A 14,585-nucleotide genomic window follows, 5' to 3' on the forward strand; every position below is an offset into this window, starting at 1 on the left:
TCCAGTGTATACATATGTAGTAGTGTTAGAATTACAGTGACATTAGTGTTTGACACAATAAATTGGTTCAGAAAACACTTGGTTTCAGTTGGAAGACTTTTTTTCCTGCCCTCCATCCTGAAATCAAAGCAAGTAAATATTCTTGACTCATCTGGAAAATAGGCACATAACCTATTTTTTCTAGTGAGGGAGCACTTTGAATACTTTGAAGGTTGGGAAGATGAACAGCCATGCTTCTCTCTATGTTGTTATTACTTTGACAAAGACATGTAAATTTAGGTATTGTTTCCTTAAGATGTCTCTTTAGGTTATATGCATATTGACTAAAGTGCAGTATTCTTCTCTAGGCAAATTTCTCAGGCTTGTAAAGGGGGGCTTTGTAGATGTTTTCATCTTGCTTTATCTAGAAACCTTGTAGATCCTCAAGGCATCTAAAAGAGCAATCAAATCTGAGCATAGCATAGAGGAGATAACAATCTTGCATATGGTTGTTGTGAATTTCTTGGGCAGGCTTCTTAATAGTAGTGGTGTATGACTTCAGAATGCTTAAATGTTGTCCATTGTCTTCTGTGACTCTTGATGAATAGAGTTGGCAATACAATGTAAGCCTGTAACCACATGTTTTTCATTTTACTTATTTTGCAGTATTCTGCTGGTGAGTTTCTGTGAAGAAACATGGGAATAAATGAATACATTTTAGAAGCAGAAAGTTAAAATAGACATACAATTAATAAGGGAATCACATCCTTGGGGAATCACTGGTTCTATCAGTGCTAGTCACTTTTTAAACACCTTCTTTCAAGAGCACAGGAGCAGACAATTCCAAAATGTTGGAAGTCAAGTAGATGAGGCAGAAGGTCAGCTTGACTGAAAAGGGATCTTCTTTTGGATGAAGCTAAGGCAAAGAAGGAGGGTATATGCCCAGTGGAAGCAAGGTCAGCTGACATGGGAGGAATACAGAGAGGCTGCTTGCCACTGCAGGAGGAAAATTGCTGCAGCTGAAGCTCAGCTGGAGTTGAATACAACTCCATACAGATAAGCAGACTTAATTGCACAGTGTGTGAAATCTGTCTAATGTCTGGAAAGGTCCTTCTAAGGACAATAGGGGTATTAATAGATATGATTCTTTTAAATTATCAGTGACTGTAAAGCTTTCTTTCACTAATGTAGTTCCCAAAGACAAAAGGAATAGTTACATTAACAGTTGTTATGAACTCCAGTTTATAGGTTTTCCATGATGAATCAGCATATCAATAGATACAGTTGGGAGAAATTAGCTGTGACATAGCAGAATCTGTGAACATCTGCTCCAGCTGCTTTTAAATTTTTAATTATTTCAAATCCTGAACTGACTTTAGGCATGAAGTATTGTATTGTTTGGGAATGTACAATGGATAATAGTTATTTCTAGCCTTGAGTAACAGCATGTTAGATGTACATAGGTTTCTTTTAAAAGTTGTCTTTTGAAAATTTCCAAAATTATTGGTAATACCCAATTTTTTTTTAATGTTAGTTTTTGGTTAAATATTATTAGATAATGAACATTGGGAGTGAGTATATAAAATATTAGAAAGCCAGTTCATGTAGCCAATTTTAATCAAGATTTCCAAAAATGTGTTTACACTGCTGTCTGCGTTAAAAACCTTTTGCTGAACTAATGCTAAGGACTTAGCTTAAGAATGTTAAATACAGTTATCTGGAGTGTTTGTGATTATGCCAAATAATCCTGTCATTCTGGCTGAAGGGAGGGATGGAAGGATTGGCAGATTCCTTATGTGGGAACAGAAGTGGATGGAAGAAGAGTTGGGAGCATGAAACCCTGTCAGTTGCTGTACAGAGGTAGATGCAGGTCCTTTGAAAGAAGTGAGATCTAACAACAGCAATGGATGTGGTGCTCCACTCCTGGGAGTGGAGTCTGAGCACATTAGACTGGCTTGCACCAAGAAGGCAAACGTGAGTATTGCTGAAACAGCCAACTTAACCAGAGGCTGCTGTTCACAGGAGAAGGGAAGGCACATGGATCTGAGAAGAAAGTAGATACAGTGAGATGGATGCGAGGTCACAGGATACTGTGCCTTCACTAGGGAGGTGTATGCAGCGAAGTCACAGTGCAGAATTTCTAGCTAAAACATCTGTGGAAACTGTTCTGGATCAAGGAGATTCTGATTGAGAGCGGAAGCATCTGTAGGGTCCCTGATAGTTGCTTAAATATGACTTTGGTCTGTGAGTACTTGATATGGCGAGCTGTTGGCAAAAAACCTCCAAACTGTTGGAGGTAGCAGTGAATTTCTGGAACAGAAGCTGTGTGGAACCTTTGACTTGGGAGCGTGGAAACTAAACATCACTTCCAAGTTTTTCTACCCTAATAAATGCCTGAATATACAATGGTGGAGCTTGTATTTGCATAGGATATTTTTTAATGCTGTCAAACTGTCTAAATCTGGGAAAATTCTGCTGCTCAGAGGCACTTGCCTTTAACTGAACATGTTCATGTGATCTGTGTCCACAAAGATGCAGAAAGCCACAGTCTCACTAGTCACGTGCAAAAAATGTGTCTTTTAAAATTATGCATAATTGGTGCCCTCTCTTTTTCTTTATGGAAAATCTGGGCAAAATATCCTAATGATTAAAATGTATTATTTCCCTTTTGTTGCCCATTTGAAGTCCTTGGGGAGCAGACTAGCAGTAACACCCTGTAAGCACAGCTGCAGCAGTAGGTGTGTGTCTTCCTATCCATGTCATGTCCATGGATGGTTTCATCTTATGGCAATGGAGAACACAAACCTTTTTTTTATGTAGTAAATTAATGCTGTGTGGTGATATTTGTTTAGCTCTCCCAGATTTCAAAATACTGACTCAAAAGTGTGCAAGTCTTTAGCAGTTTTTCATTAATTTCATAAATTCTTAATACTCAGTCTGAATCAGTTCATTTAATTTTATCTTGCATGTGAATGCCTGTGACTTGAGGTGTTCTGATGGGTGTATGGGTGAGTTTAAGCATGTCTTGAAGCATAAGGTGCTCTAGGGAGGTGTTTAGTTTTCCAGCTATGCTATTTTTGTTTTAACAAAGTTTTCAGAAAAATATCTTTTACAGCGTACCCAGCAGTCCAGCTGAGAAAAGATGGAACAAAGTACAAATTTCCCTGTCAGCATTTGATAAAATATCTATTTGCACCTTCACTAAATAGAGCTATGTCACTGGTGTTGCAGGTAGCTGACATGAGGAATCTATCAGATAATGTCTAATCCCATCTTTATGGGGATTAAGCAGACCTGTAATATTTGCATTGGAGTTGTCTTGGTCTGTCAGACTGTTATCCTATTTCTAAACCTTTAATATAACTTTAATACAGTTGTCATTTAATTAATATTAACCTCAATTTCTTTTCTTCTCTTGACACCCTCTAAGGCTTTTGTCTAAGGTGTTTGATTTTATAGTTTGATGTTTTGCTGTGAAAATTATTTGAGTATTGGATTGTCAACACAGTGAATTTTTCATAGAATGGGTGGGCATTTTGTTCACATTAGGCAAGCCCAAGCTTTTAAAATACTATGTTTGTAGGCCAAAATATTTCAGTTCTCTTTAACAAGCAGAAAGAATATGCACTAAAGCATAAAATTTGCACTAAAGCAAAAATTTTGCATGTCATTCAGTAGAACTGTTTTGGCTGCTCTGTTTAACCAAGCCGAAGCTGCATTGTGAATAGCAGTAATGCCCTTTTTAGGGGAAGCTGGCATCAAACACATGGTCCAATTTGGATCTTTGCTTACCAAGAGATACCTCGATTTCTGCAATTAGTGTCCCTTGTCTTTGACTGGCTGTAGGCTCTTTCCCAGACTCCCCTGTCTGACAGCCTACTTAAAAGTTTTACTCATCTGTTACGTCTATTTGTCTCAGCTGAACGGCTGTCAATAGAGTTTTTAGTCATGTTTTCACTGCTTTTTCGGCGCTCAGATTACCTCTTTAGTCTTTAAGGATGACTCAAGGAACCTGTATTCAAGGATTCAGATGAATTCTATAGACTTCTTAACTCCACCACATAGGTTAGATGAATTATGCAATTTCCTGGTAGCAGCTGATGGAAATACAAGGAACACAAGAGGTAGGGGAAGGAATTTAGGATTTCAGATTGACTTCTTGCCAGTGTGACTAAACAGCCTGTTAGAGTTGTTGGAGGTGCTTCACACTATAGATAGTCGTAAGTTTATTCTAAGACTACTGTAGAAAAATGACTTTGTGTTTTAAATTTAAATGTAAACATTTAGCTTTTCCAGCTAATGAGAAGTAAGACACAAATAGTAATTTATTCCTTGTCATGATAAGATTTCAAATGCATTTTTCTTTTTTTTTAGCTGAGGAAGCAGAAGCAGATATATACAGCTTTTCAGCAGTGATTGACTGGAAAAAATTGCAATATATTTTTCAGCTTGAAATTTGGAATAATTTTGAATTGTTGAGGGAGATGGCATGAAATGAAGTAAGTCTGCAGCCTCACTGACTGCAGTAGCAGAGGAGTTTGTGCTTTCCAGAAAACGAGCAAAGGAGAAATAATGTTCAAATCCCTGCAAAGATAAATGAGAAAGGGGTGAGAGCCATGCCTAGAAATGACGTGGCTGTCAAAAGAAAGAAATTCAGGGAAGGTGACGATTATCTCTGTGTGTTCTTCTAAGGATAAAACCACACTGTGGTTTTGCACTATGTATGCTTGCAAAGTAGGATTAATGGGATTTACACAATGCTTAGGCCTTAATCTCTGAACAGAGGAAAATGTAATCAAAGAGATTCCAAAGAGGAGGTAGGAAAACTAAGTGAACGAGACAGGTTTGAGGTTTTATTTGTCTGAAATAATTTTTGGGTGAGTTTCCTCCCTGCCAGCTGACCAACATAAGTGAACAAATAATGAGGCAACTTAGGCTTCATTACCAGTTTTTAGGTTGTCCACTCATAATTACTGACAAATTTCACAAAACTGCAAGTTCTGTCTCATTGGGCAGTCGTGAATACAAGAAATTAAAGTGGTTAGAGGAGTTGACCAATGTGCTAAACTTTCTGCTTTCCCTTGGTGATAAGTCTGAATCCAAACTAGCTGAGATACCACAGGGAAGTGTACATGGACGTGTACATTCCTCAGGGGAAGGCATGTGCAATCTAGACAGTGAAGGTGATAAATGCAGAAATGAGAAAATGTACTACTTGGCATCCTGAGAACTCAGTGCATGGAAGGCAGGAGTTCACTGAGTCATGCATTTTGCATCGACAGTTATAATAATACAAAAGGAAAGTATCATTTGAAGGCCAATATCATATATAGTGGGAAGAAGAATGGATTGTGGAAGAGAAGGGATGGTTTAACAAACTGTTGATAATTCATTGAACAAACACAACAGCAAGTGGGCTCCTGAAAGATTCCTTCTGCTAGAGGAACATGGAGAAGATTCCATATCATCACAATATGTTAAATAATACTAAAGGGTAGTTGCATTATTAATACAGCTATGTAAATATAAGCAGGCCTTGCTAATAATTTTTTTCACAGATGCTTACCAATGTAATATTTGATCACTTTATGCATACAAATACATCAAGAGTAGTCAAACTTGTAAGCGGTTTTGTAGGCTTCCCATTTCATCTTCTTAGAAACCTGTGTTCTGAACAAAATGTATTATTTTAGCTACTGGGGGAATGTGGAAGTTGGATGGGAAGAGGAAGTGGTTGATGTAATTCAGCTGTAGATGAAATGCTACATAGGCAATAACTATCAAGATCTGGAACAGCTAATCATCGGGTAATGTCTTGACTGTGACTCAGTCTATTGAATGAAAGGATTTAGGAAGATGAAGGATGATACGCTTCCCCAGAGAGACACCAATCACAAACTAATCAAAATATCCTGGGAAGCATCTAGCCAAGCAGAAATTAAATCTTCACTGGACTTTTCCAATTACACAGTACTAGTCCAGATGTTCATGTTGCTGAAACATTTTTATTTCTGAAGGAAAATAAAGACAGGAATCACCAGCATCATGGGATGTTTACTGGCTGTGACAGTTGCTGTCAGGAGACAGGAGGAACATTCTGTTCTTGCCTGGGATCTGGGTGCCAATGTCTTAGGATGAAAGGCGTGCAGAAAAAAGTAGATTTGTCTTTCTAGAAATCTTTCCACGTGTGCTTAATATTCACCTAACCAGACAAAGTTTTTAGAAGCCTCCAGGTAGCCTGGTGCAGATCTGCCCTTTACTGTTTGTCAGGGTTCCTCCTCAGTGGGCAGTGGAAGGGGAGTGGGCTGGCAAGAGAGTGGGCAAAAGAGGCATTTGTGGCAGCATTGGGAGAAGAAAAGACAGTGTGCACTGGCAAACTTATACCATTGCTGAACCCACCAGTGCCTGTCATGATAAGTAAACACGGAGCCAGTGGTACTGGTGTGGATGAAGTGCCTGTGTGTTTTTGGCATGGTTGAGAAGGAAAAAAATCAAATGGTAGTACTCCAAATTAGAGCTTCAGTACATCCTTTGGAAGGAGATGCCCAAATATGACAGGATCCTTCATGTATTAGAGAACACTAGTAGGAAAGTATTACTGTTTGATGATTTTAAGAAGAAATATCCCTTTTGAATGTTGTCAGTGAGAGCAGCAGTCCATAAGAAGACATGCTTAAGCTTGGGCTTAGATTATTCAGTTTAACAGGTTTTCAATTCAGTTTCAATTAATTCTTTTTGATTGGGCAGTTATTTGTTTGATTTTCTCTCTTTTCTCATAGTTTGATCATTCTATATAGACAGGTCCCTGATACCTGGAGGCATTATAACCTTGCTGACAAGGCTGCAGCAAGATGCTTGGATTGTTTATTTAGGGGAACTCAATGGATGAGAGATAATTTTCTTAGCTGCATGATGGCCAAGTGTTGTGGTTGTGGAGGTGGGCATGTGAACTGTGCTTCAAATTTCTGGCACCCACACAGGCTTTAAACACACACTCTGCTGCCATGTTCTAACCTTTGAGGAACAATCTTTGGGTGCGTGAAGATACATGGGAAAGGGTCAAGGGCCATCTGGGCAGAGCCATCTCTCACAGACTCAGAATTTCTAAGTTTTTCTTGTTTCCAAGACTTTTTGGAGAAGAGCTGATTTTCTTGTTGAAAGCAAGTATTTGTGATAGTGTCACTGATTAGAATGGTTTCATATGCAAAGACTTCCAAAGCCTGTTGGTGAAATTAAAAACTGGCTTTATGATTTCACACTAGGCTGATGTGTTCTTTTGATGCTGCTTCTGTGTACGTTATTTTCTGTTTCTTTGAAGAATCAATTTTGTTGCCATTAATAAGGAGACTGGATTTAGTGGACATATTTTCTTCTAAGATAGAATGACAGCGATTTTGATGTCTTTTGCCATTTCTGTGAACAGTCATAGTCTGCCTGTTGGGAACATGAGGATGTGTTAACAGTTCATTGCCATTGTGTGATCCTCAGGCATTGCTATACTGTATTTTTTCCTGTCACGTGTAGTTCTTAGAAACTTGAAATATATGGGGCAAGGGAAGGGCTGAATATTTGAATATTTCAGTTTTGTGTCATGGCCTGTAATGCACAGGAGGTGATATGTATGACTGGATGATTGACTTGTCTTGCCTAGATTTAAGATCTGCTAGTCCCTGGTAAAGAAGTATATAGAATTATTTTATGTACTTCCTTCTAGAAGAGCTTGTTTTGGGGAGAGGAAAGAGACACAGTGTTGAGCTTTTATGACTCTTTGTGAGTCACACACTCTGGGTGTAGTGAGATGACTCTGGTTGGACTCCAGGCACCCCCAAAGCTGCTCTCTCACTCCCCTCCACAGCTGTACTGGGAAGAGAAAATGTAACAAAGGATATGTGAGTTGAGATAAGGACTGGGAGAGCACTTTGGATGCTTGTATCACACAAGATAGTTTATATTTTATAACATAATGATTACTAATATTTCTGAATTTCAAAACCCCCATTTTTGTTGCTATACCCATTACTTATTTTTCATCAGTTCCAGGACTTTTTACATGCTGACCAAGTAATAATAAGGAGCTACAAGTTAAAAATGAAAAGTAAAGTAGAAATGAAAATAAAATTAATAATTCATAGAGGTCATTCAAACTAAAAAATAAATAAAATGAAAAGTCTTGTACTTTTAGATATTTTTATATTGTCTACAAATTATGGTCTATTTAAACAGAATAGATAAATCTCTTGGTGAAAGGATAATTGATTTGCATCTCTAAATCAATGATTAGCAAATTAGACCTCTAACATGTAATCTGGAACTTGAAAGTTGTAACCTACTCCTGTTATTTCATGATTATGCTTACTTGATGAGCCTTGACTGTGTCCTAAGCAACAGAGACAGACATCTGATTTTCTGTACCTAGCAGTTATGTTACTCAGCCTTTATACTTTGCATAATGTAATTGCAGTAATGGAACCATTAAATAAAAAAAAAGGCAAGACAGTTTGCTGTGAAGATGTTTTATGCAAGTCTTAAACACTGAATAGGAGCTTTAGTGAGCAATCCAGTACGAGCTATGTCAGCATGCTGTTGTAAAACCTGGTGCTGCCAGGGGGCAGGAATGGCACCAAGGCCATGGTACGACAAACACCGATCCTAGTGACATCCGTCTGTCATTTGATCATTGGAGACTTGATCCTGTTTTTGTTGGGGGATAAAAAAATATACAGTCATGAAAAGTCAGTTACTTAAATGTCAGTACAATGAAATTCATATACTTGAATATGTCTCAGCAGTAATGATAAAGAGCTGGGATAATCAAGATTAAACAAATCCATAATGTTTAAATAACCGTGTGAGGTGACGAAACATCAAAGGACTGTGATAACAAATAAACGTGTGGCTTCAGTGATCACCCTTCATCATGCAACGTTCCTCTTCAAGAAACTAATTATGTATTAATGCCACTGGTGCTGCTCTCAAAGCTCCATTTTTCTGTGCACCCCTGAAGTGTTGCAGGCAGTCTTTCTGCCTTACACTTTCTTGGTGTAACTCTTCTGTACTCTTCTGTCATCTCAGTAGCTATCTGTACTTCATATTGCTTCAACACGCTTCATCTTTCTACTTACATGTGCTTTTTTGGGTACTTTGTGGGTTTTTTTCTCCTCTAATTTATTTTCTTATGATATCCAAGAGTCCTGTAGATGGGTTTAGAATATGCTTGCAGTATTCTCTATACTGAATCAGTATTTTCATTTTGAAATGGTGTTCTCTTTAAGAAAACGTATCAATTCTATAAGCAGTGTGCCGACACATTTATACAAAATCACTGTGTTGTGTTGTTTTGTTTTGTTTTTTCCCTCTGAAGCGGTGTGTGTATTTGAAGGCAGAACCTACTTTGAAGGACAAAGAGAAACTGTGTATTCAAGCTCAGGGGACTGTGTTCTGTTTGAGTGCAAGGTAAGAATACTCTTGATGGAATAAAAATTCTTGCATGTTAGAAATATCAAAGTCATGCTGAAAGAAACTTTTGAAATACAGACAGGTGTTCCTTAGGAAGTGACAGAAAATGCATCTAATAGGTCCTGTGTTTATTTTGTCTGAGTTCCACATCAAATTTTTGCAAATAAATTTACTTTGCATAGCTGCTAGCTTTGATGATAGAGCTTGACAATCAAGCAGCATTCTTTCTTCCCTAGCTGTCGTCCCCACCATCAGTAATGAAACAGCAGCAGATTACCTTATGTTTCCATCTGCAGTGTTATTGTTCAAAATTATGTGTTCAGGTGTAAGAGATACACAAATGTGATGGGGACATAGTTTGGAATTGTGAATCATTCTTAGAGGAAAAGGAAGGAAAAAAGCTGGTACACTGGTATCTGGTATTTCTAGGGATGGAAATGGGGTAGGATTGGGGTTTTTATTTGTAAACAGAACATACCTGATGCTGAGTCAGTTTTGCCCTGCTGCATGAATAGAGCTGCTCTTCAGGACACAAATACACTTCAAGGGCAAAATATACCCCAGGGAGAGCTGTGGGTTAAGAATTACACAAACTGATGCAGAGAGCTGTGGAGTGTCTCTCCAGGGGAGGGATGGGGAAAAAAAACCCTGTCTGGTTAGAGCTGCAGGCTGTGGGCTGGAGCTGAAAACCTGAGCACACTTCTAGGGCAGAGAAAAAGAGATGAGCAACTTCTCTTTCCATGCAGCTGTCCATCAGACCAGTTTCTGGAAATCCCAGACATTTCCATGCAATTGTTAAAAAGCTTATCTTACAAAGACGAACTGGGAACTCTTGTCTAGCTGCTGTTGTTTTTAATCTTTATGAGCTTAATTCCTGCAGTAGGGGCTTTGAAACCCTTTTGAGAATGGAAAGGAGAAGCTGATCAGAAATAATTTTTGATTCAGCTGTAGGGGCTTTTTAGGGCTATGAGCTTTTATTTTCAACATGGCACCCAGGATATGAATTCTATGAGTAGTCAATGGATATAATTAACAACGATCAAAAGTTACATGACATTGCCTTGTGTTCCTTCCTGCTAACAACTGTGATACTGTATTTAAAAAAAAAAAGCCTCTGTTGGCTAGGCTAGTTTGTGTTTTGTTGATTTGACTTGTTTTCTGGTAGGCTGCCTCACTGTCTTGGTAGAAATAGTAAGCAGCTACTTTGGCTGACTGAAGTGTTGCTTTTTCAAGGACTGAAGTAAGCACAATTTCTGCTGAACAGCCTCATGAATGATAATTCAGAGCATGAAATCCATATATTATCACCTTTGTTGGTCAGTTAGGAATTCATAGATGGGCATTATTTTTATTATTATTACCAAAGTTCTCATAAAAGGATATAATTAATGACTTCAAGTCAAGAGGAATTAATAGGAATGGCACAGGTACTGGTTTCATGCTTGAAGGCTTACAATGATGTTATCAAGGCAATGTATGGAATTATTTCATTTTGTATGGATGTAATTAAAAGTGCCATGTTTTGTTTTATTGTCTACTGCAGTTGTGCATGCTGTAGGCATGCACTTCTCTGAATATTATAAACAGGTAAATGAAAAATTATCTTCCAAATTAGAGTTTATAAAAGATTAAAGTGAAATTTTGGTGATAAAAGATTAAAGTGAATTTAAAGTGACTACCCTAATTGATGTTATTTCTATCAAAGGTTAATTTAGCTTATGGGATTGTTTGGTTTTGTTTGTTCTGGTGTACAGCACATCTCTGTCTGATTTGCTTTATTGTATTATAAGATTAAAGCTGGTTCCTCTCTCAAGATTGTTTAAGGGAAACTTTGAGCAGTAATTTTGATATTGGCCATTGTGTACATGTTTCATCTTTATATTTCACGCTTAAAGAGGGTTTAAAATTAAATGCAAGATGAATAATAATAGTAGTACACACATAGATGCAATGGTATATGCATTCTTTTAGTCACTTTTCTTGCATGCAGAAATGCAAGGGTCCTGAGTTCACTGATGTCTTATTTTAACCACATTGCTTATTTTATGGCAGATGCCTCTGAGGAACATGCTGCTGTTTGCCTTGTTTTCTTTCTGTGCCCTATCATAACTAGAGCACTGCAAGATAGATTATTCATGGCCCAAGGGAGCCCAAAGGTGCTGTACTCATGGTAGCCAGGTTGCTAAGGCAAGCATTTCGTGTGCCATACTGCAGCCACCTCATGTGACCTGCACTGAGTGCTGAAGATATTTAGATACCATCTCGTAGTATTGTACCCTTCCTGATGCCTGATCCAAACTTAGCTGGGAAACCCTCTCTTTCCTCACAGGGACTCAGTGCCAGTTGCTTTCAGTGTTACTGCCACAGCAGTGAGATCAGAGATGTTCAAGCTGTATTTTATGTTCTGTATATATAACAAGCTTCTTTAGGGTATTCATTATGGGGACCCTTGACTCCGGAATCTGCTGCCTCAGTTTTTGAGAAATAATTGTAACACTTTAAGGCATAATGCTAAGAGAAACTTCTAAGGCAAATTACTTGACAGCTAGGATAAGAGAAGAATGAGAATTTTTGCCATACTTCTGCTTGCTTGAAAAGGTTTGGGTTGAAAAGGTTAGGAGAGTTCCTGATGCTTCTATTGTGCCGTGTTGTCCTCTCAAATGATTTTTGAGGCTACCTGGATTTTGGCCTAGGCGTGGATTTTTTGTACATTGTAATGCTGAAACTCCACTAAAGTTAAAAGTTCCTTTATTTCTTATCTTAAAGTATTAATCAATTACCTCAATTTAACAGGACCACAAAATGCAGAGAATTCCAAAAGACAGCTGTTCAGCTTTGAACTGCCCAGAATCTCAACAGATCCCCTTATCTCACAGTTGCTGCAAAGTCTGTAAAGGTAAGGTAATAGCAGGATATATATATAAGCTCAGTGTAATCTTTCATTCTTATAGATTACAAATAGACTTTTTTTTTCTGATAATTTTGAATAGGACAGTCCTATGCACAATGATCACTGTAAATTTTTGGAAGTTGAATAAGTAACAACTGCACTGTGACATCTGAAAATTGTTTGTAAAATGTTTAGTAATGTGAATTATGTGAAACAAGATTATGTGTTTTATTCCAGCCAAAATTTTTGTGGAAAGTCTAAGAAATAAAATATATATATATATAGTGATTTTTCTGCCCTTCACTCTCTCCAGTGTCCAAATTAAATAGACTGGAGAAATATTCATGTTTGCCAGCATCTTTCTGGGGTGATTTGAGAAATCTCTCTCAGAGAACTGTTTGTGCTATGCAGTTGTTCAAGTACTCGGGTAACTTGTTCACCTCTCTGGGGTTGAACATAGTCTACATCTATAAGCAGAAACTTTGGGAAATATTTTTGTATGCTGTGCACCTTTGCATGTTGCACCCAGTCTGATCCTTGCCAAAGGAGATGTAGGAAGTGCTCTGAGTCCTTGTCCCACCCTTTTCATCTGGACTAGCACCAGTACCTTCAAAGCTACCAGTACCTTGCATCTTCAAGCAGCTACATCCGTTTCTTCTACAGCTAAATAAGATAAATTGATACTTGGCATAAAGGAATGTGTTGATACTTGGCATGAAGGAATGTGTTAGGCTCTTGGACTGATTTTAGGTAGACATCAGCGATGATTGCAGCTCTGGCTATTTCTGTGCTGCTCAGCACAAACATGAAAGATATGATTAATGGCATCAAGCAGAGCGATAAGAAAGTAGAAGAAAAGAACTTAAGACAGGTCTTCAAGTCTGTCACAGCCCAAAAGGATTTTTTAATGATAATTTTCTATAAAATCTTCACTAGCTTAGAGAAAAGGATTCTATGTTTCTTGTGCCTCCTGTTATACCTAGAAGATTTTAATATATGTCAGTTGATTGCTTTCTGAATAATTTCAATCTTCCCTGAACTATGCTAGCTTGGCTTCTCATGAGGTGAGGAGCTTATTCTTTAAACAAGAAGCTGCTGTAGGCTATTATTCAGTAGCATGTGTTTTGTTTACTAATACAGCTGCTGTATGAGTGTTGCAATCTTAACAATAATAATCAGTATGAAAGCCCTCACGCCTTCTGGATGACACATATTTTAGTTGTTAATGTCAAAATCTGATTAAATCCAGAAGTAAGCCTCTTGCTTTTCCATGAACTCAGGATTCAATGAGGAGGGCAGCAAAAAGGCAAAAAGTAGATGTTGCCATGGCCAGAGGTTGCTCTTGATGCACATGGTTCTGCTGTCATCAAGGAGTGTTGGAGACCCTTTAGCACAGTCAAAGTGTAGGAAGTTTTGCTCCATAAAGTCCTGTGTTAGATGTCATCACTGTGGTAGCTGTGGTGAATGATAATATCTAAGTAACATTACCTAAGTATATCTTTAGGTTAGAGAAACAACACACAGCAGGAAGAAGAAAAACATTAGTCTGTCATATCATATCACAACATGTGATGTTTCTATCATAACCATGTCACTGGGTCTCAGTACTAAAACATTTTGTCTTTATGGGATATTGTGCTTCCTTGTCTTTTGCTTCCTTCCTGTTGCTTCATACTGTTCCTGAGCTGTCCAGGTGCAAAATATTTCTTTCACCTGACCTCCAAGCATCTCTGCTGCCACTGTTCTGCTTGGGGTCCTTGTTTAACTAAGCTTCTGTGAGGTTAGGGTTAGAAGCTCTTCTATGGCAAAATATGAATTGGAAACCAGGTGGAATGATGAAACTAATAATCTTTACTGCCAAAAAATACTTTTTTGCTATTTTGCAAGAGGCTTGTGTTGCAGCCTGATGCCAGCTTGCATTCTGGAGCTGTTGCTGTTACACCAGTCCTGGTTCCCTGAGCCTGGCCCACGTTCCCAGGGTCTCCTGTGGTTTTGAGAGAAGAAAGTAATTATTGGAAAGCACTACTGCTGCTTGATCAATTAATACTTCAGTGAAAGAAGGAAACTTGAAACAAACAGAATTAATGAGAAAAAAGGGAAGGAGACAAGCTCCACACCTTTACATACAGATCTGGGAACTGTGGAAGCTTCAAGTCAGTTTCTAGAACCAGCCAATGTTGTTCAACAATGTCAAATCATTACATTTCGTGAGAGAAAACAGAAAAAATTTAAATAGAAACCTACAGAGTTGAAAGGTTCA

The 14,585-nt window shown here is 38.1% G+C and overlaps 1 protein-coding gene across 1 annotated transcript in view; it reads left to right on the plus strand.

Annotated features, from left to right (window-relative positions):
- Window positions 1–14,585, plus strand: part of NELL2 (neural EGFL like 2) — a 137,199-nt gene that overhangs the window by 44,630 nt on the left and 77,984 nt on the right. Inside the window, exons 10-11 of the mRNA XM_086884647.1 lie at window positions 9,341–9,432; window positions 12,229–12,331. Of these exons, the coding sequence (XP_086740773.1) occupies window positions 9,341–9,432; window positions 12,229–12,331 (195 nt within the window). The remainder of the gene's footprint in view (window positions 1–9,340; window positions 9,433–12,228; window positions 12,332–14,585) is intronic.

Source organism: Cyanistes caeruleus, chromosome 4, assembly GCF_971803275.1.
Source record: "Cyanistes caeruleus chromosome 4, bCyaCae1.hap1.1, whole genome shotgun sequence".
NCBI classification, from domain to species: Eukaryota; Metazoa; Chordata; class Aves; order Passeriformes; family Paridae; genus Cyanistes; species Cyanistes caeruleus.